This window comes from Alosa sapidissima, chromosome 7, assembly GCF_018492685.1.
Source record: "Alosa sapidissima isolate fAloSap1 chromosome 7, fAloSap1.pri, whole genome shotgun sequence".
Taxonomy (NCBI): domain Eukaryota; kingdom Metazoa; phylum Chordata; class Actinopteri; order Clupeiformes; family Clupeidae; genus Alosa; species Alosa sapidissima.
In genome coordinates this window covers 2,507,501-2,512,500 of record NC_055963.1, presented here as the reverse complement: position 1 = coordinate 2,512,500, position 5,000 = coordinate 2,507,501, and the positions used below count along the sequence as shown (strand labels likewise).

The window sequence follows — 5,000 nt, the reverse complement described above, 5'->3', positions numbered from 1 at the left end:
TAACACTAGCACAACACACACACTAACACTAGCCCTAGCACAACACACACACTAACACTAGCCCAACACACACACTAACACTAGCCCAAGACACACTAACACTAGCCCTAGCACAACACACACACTAACACTAGTCCAACACACACACTAACACTAGCCCTAGCACAACACACACACTAACACTAGCACAACACACACACACTAACACTAGCCCTAGCACAACACACACACTAACACTAGCCCAACACACACACTAACACTAGCCCTAGCACAACACACACACTAACACTAGCCCAACACACACACTAACACTAGCCCTAGCACAACACACACACTAACACTAGCCCTAGCACAACACACACACTAACACTAGCCCTAGCACAACACACACACTAACACTAGCCCTAGCACAACACACACACTAACACTAGCCCAACACACACTAACACTAGCCCTAGCACAACACACACACTAACACTAGCCCAACACACACTAACACTAGCCCTAGCACAACACACACACTAACACTAGCCCAACACACACACTAACACTAGCCCAACACACACACTAACACTAGCCCTAGCACAACACACACACTAACACTAGCACAACACACACACTAACACTAGCCCTAGCACAACACACACACTAACACTAGCCCTAGCACAACACACACACTAACACTAGCTCTAGCCCTTGGTGAGAGAGGAAAGGAGAACTGAATATGAAAAAGAACAAATTCATTTAATGGCCATTCTCAGTTACCATGTGTGTGCTTGTGCGTGTGTCTGTGTGTGTGTAAGTGTGCATGTGTGTGTGTTTGTGTGTGTATATGTGTCGATATACTGTAACAGTGTAAGGGATAGGGCAGGGGTCTCCAACCTTTTTGGGAATGAGGGCTACCTGAAGACCCGAAATCATATGGAGGGCTACTCATTTAAAACAAACATACCCTCACCCCTTTTTTGCGAGGGTAGTCCTCCTAAATAATAGGCCTACAGTATGTGATTTTTACTTTTAAATTATCAATATTGTGTAGGCCTATAAGTCTTTATATATTAAGCAACTGTATTTTCAACTTTAATATCAATAACCTATGCAACACTACCAACATTTTTGTTCAGTTTGTTCATTTCAAAGTTTGCATGAATCTAATCTTTTTTTTTTTTTTTTTTACAATCTTTTTGTGCCATTAATAATTTGGGTTACAATTTATACCCACCCACCATTATGAATTCTGTTTAAGTTATGATTTCAGTGGACAATTCGGTTTTAACATTTCAATAGTAATCGCCCACACCACCCTAACATATGAAAACTCCTTTTAAAGTTATTGCACACGTGAAATCTCTCCATGATCTGACAAAAAAGGTAATGCACAGTCCTGCTCAGTCATGCATGCTATAACATTTTCAGCGCTATTATACGGCAGTAGCCTACGGAGGAGAAAAGGCCTGTGAGCTAAAGCAATTGTTTTTCAGTCCTTGAACAATCATGCAAGAACCGTATTTGACGAACATGGAATGGCCACAGAACTTTTGCAAAGATATGCTTCCATTGGCTACACCAGACAAGCGAGTTTTTCCCCCTTTACTGTGTATGCGTGCGAGCAGCGTGTATGCGCTCCGCTTCCGTTGTTGTTTAAAGATTGAATGGGAAACGGATTTGGAGCCAAAGGCTAAAATTTAATGCAGCTACAATTTGTAAGGTATCACCAATATCAATTTAATGTTACAGATGTATGGCTACATACATTCTTAAAATGGTTCTGGTCTAGACTTAAATATCTATTGAAAACTTCACAATGGAGCGTGTTTTTAGAGCGTGATCTGCAGGCGACCTGTTGGCTATTTTTAGAAGGTTTGCTGGGGGCGCCTCATAGCCGCCCCGCGGGCTACCTGGTGCCCGCGGGTACCGTGTTGGAGACCACTGGGATAGGGGATGTGGTACAAGTTTCCAAGAAGCAGAAAACACACCCAAACACACTTTCAAAACACACCCAAATCGGATGCACACACACACACACACACACACACACAGTGTTAGTTTGTTAGTTATTCTGTGTTATATTTATTGTGGCCGTTTGTCTGTGTGTGTGTGTGTGTGTGTGTGCGTGTGTTATGGCCGTCTGTCTGTGTGTATGTGTGTGTGTGTGTGTGTGTGTTTGTGTGTTATGGCCGTCTGTCTGTATGTGTGTGTGTGTGTTTGTGTGTTATGGCCGTCTGTCTGTATGTGTGTGTGTGTTTGTGTGTTATGGCCGTCTGTCTGTATGTGTGTGTGTGTGTGTGTGTGTGTGTGTGTGTGTGTGTGTGTGCGTGCGTGTGTGTGTGCGTGTGTGTGTGTGTGTGTGTGTGTGTGTGGTGTGCACATGTGGCCTAGTGTGTGTATGTGTGTGTGTGCGTGTGTGTGTGTGTGTGCGTGCGTGTGTGTGTGCGTGCGTGTACCTGTCCCTCCTCCAGCAGGCTGTGCAGCTGTAGCTGCTGGTACACACGCAGGCGGTAGGCCTCCATCTGCTCCTTGCGCTCCTTGGCCGTGTCGTAGTCCTCCCGCTCAATAGCACTGCGCTTCTCCACCTCATACCGGCCCAAATGCTCCCCCACCTGAGAGAGGGAGGGAGAGAGAGAGAGGGAGAGAGAGAGAGGGAGAGGGAGAGAGAGGGAGGGAGAGGGGGAGAGAGAGAGAGAGGGAGAGAGAGAGGGAGGGAGAGGGGCGAGAGAGATAGAGAGAGAGAGGGAGGGAGAGAGAGGGAGAGGGGGGGATAGAGAGAGGGGGGTAGAGAGATAGAGACAGAGAGAGCGAGAGGGAGGGAGGGAGGTAGAGGGGGGGAGAGAGATGAGGGTAGAAAGATAGAGGTGAATGTATAAGTAGTGTACGTTGAGGTAAAATAATATTATCTCATATTATGTTCTCATCTGGCAATAATCCTTGCTATTTTTCATTTTTATATTTACGTACTGTTATTTATTATTAATTATTCAGCATCTAAAGTTTACCCTCGTTTAAAGTTTTAGCAGTGTACCCTCTATAGCAGTGATCCTCACTATTTTTTTCACAAGAGCCACATTGGCAGTGCAAAATCAAAAGTAGAGCCACTTTTACGACAACATACTAAGTCACCTTTGCAAATGTGCATTTCTACATATAAATTGGACATCCCACAAAAAAAGAAATAACACAGCCAATACTGGGTAAGGTTACACCTGCCGTTTGTCTGCTCGCCCCCTCTCCGGTGTCTTCCTGCTGATTTTTGTTTGCTGCTTCCTCAGACTCATTTCCCTCATCCACTCCACTATTCGTTACAACACTGTGTGACTGTCCGTCTGGTTTTTGAGCTCGTTTCTGTCCCTTTTTTGTTTTATTATTATTGAAAACTGGTCCATTTTGTGTTTCGCTAGCGGAACTAACGTTGCCTGCCTGCAAACGTGCGCTGCGGTTAAGTTTTGTAAACAATGCCACAATACCCCCTTTAGGAAGCACCATTAAGGCTTAATAACTTCCTTTCACCTTCATTATTTGGGTGAAGGGAGAAGTATAATTCAGATGTTTGAGTTTTTGTAGTGCAGTATTGTATGTTTATGAAGCACATTTGAAAAAATGTATTGGCTGTGTTACCACATACAGTGGGTCCCATTTAGAAGTGGCCACTTCATTCGCGCTTTCCGTGATTCACGCAGCTGCGTGAAATGTATTACAACTTATCGCCACGAGGTGGCAGTATAAGTCCGCTGTAGCATCGCCGGTAAACAGGGCAGCGGATTGCATTCAAAGGCGTTGCAAGTGGCAGTGAGATACTGTAAGCAGAATGAAACTAAAGATCACCTCGTTGAAGTCATACAGTAGACTAGGCTAAATCAGAGCCAATTTTTTTTATCAAGCTGGGGCCAGAGATGATGGCCTTTGGCGAACAGTTTAGGCCTACTCAAAATGAGTAAAACCAAATTTGGCGAAATCTCGCCAAAGCTACCATGCGAGCCACCAATAATAGCTTGACGAGCGAGCCACACAATGAGTAACACTGCTCTATAGGGTCAGCCAGCCTGACTATTCTCCTTATGGTGAATCTGATTTCCTTATCTGGTGTTATCTCTAGCTGTGCATATGGTCATAGCCGTACCTTCAGGTGTGCGTATGGTCATGGCTGTACCACCTGCAGGTCAGGTGTGCGTATGGTCATGGCCGTACCTTCAGGTGTGCGTATACTCATGGCTGTACCTCGTGCAGGTCAGGTGTGTCTATGGTCATGGCCGTACCTTCTGCAGGTCAGGTGTGTCTATGGTCATGACTGTACCACCTGCAGGTCAGGTGTGCGTATGGTCATGGCCGTACCTCGTGCAGGTCAGGTGTGTGTATGGTCATGGCCGTACCTTCTGCAGGTCAGGTGTGTGTATGGTCATGGCCGTACCTCGTGCAGGTCAGGTGTGTGTATGGTCATGGCCGTACCTTCTGCAGGTCGGCGATGGCCTGCTTGAGCTGCTTGGCGACGTCGTAGCGCTCGAGCCGCACCATCTCCTGCTTCTGCTTGTCCAGCAGCCGTATGATGTGGGCCACCTCAGGGTCCTGGTACATGTCAAAGGCCAGGTCATCCAGCGGAGATGCGCTCTCATGCTTACTGAGGAGGGTGGGGGCGGGGGGAGGGAGAGGGAGAGGGAGAGGGAGAGGGAGAGAGAGAGAGAGAGCGTACATGAGCGTATATATGTAGTGCATGAGCGTATGTGGTACATGAGAGAATATATGTAGTGCATGAGCGTATGTGGTACATGAGAGAATATATGTAGTGCATGAGCGTATGTGGTACATGAGCGTATATATGTAGTGCATGAGCGTATGTGGTACATGAGAGAATATATGTAGTGCATGAGCGTATGTGGTACATGAGCGTATATATGTAGCGCATGAGCGTATGTGGTACATGAGCGTATATATGTAGTGCATGAGCGTATGTGGTACATGAGAGAATATATGTAGTGCATGAGCGTATGTGGTACATGAGAGAATATATG

The 5,000-nt window shown here is 46.0% G+C and overlaps 1 protein-coding gene across 2 annotated transcripts in view; it reads right to left on the bottom strand.

Annotated features, from left to right (window-relative positions):
• cep104 (centrosomal protein 104) overlaps positions 1–5,000 on the bottom strand; it is a 75,793-nt gene that overhangs the window by 60,009 nt on the left and 10,784 nt on the right. For both annotated transcript variants that reach the window (XM_042097482.1, XM_042097483.1), the window contains exons 7-8: positions 4,441–4,609; positions 2,445–2,600 (exon numbers count right to left, since the gene is read on the bottom strand). In XM_042097482.1, the coding sequence (XP_041953416.1) occupies positions 2,445–2,600; positions 4,441–4,609 (325 nt within the window). The remainder of the gene's footprint in view (positions 1–2,444; positions 2,601–4,440; positions 4,610–5,000) is intronic.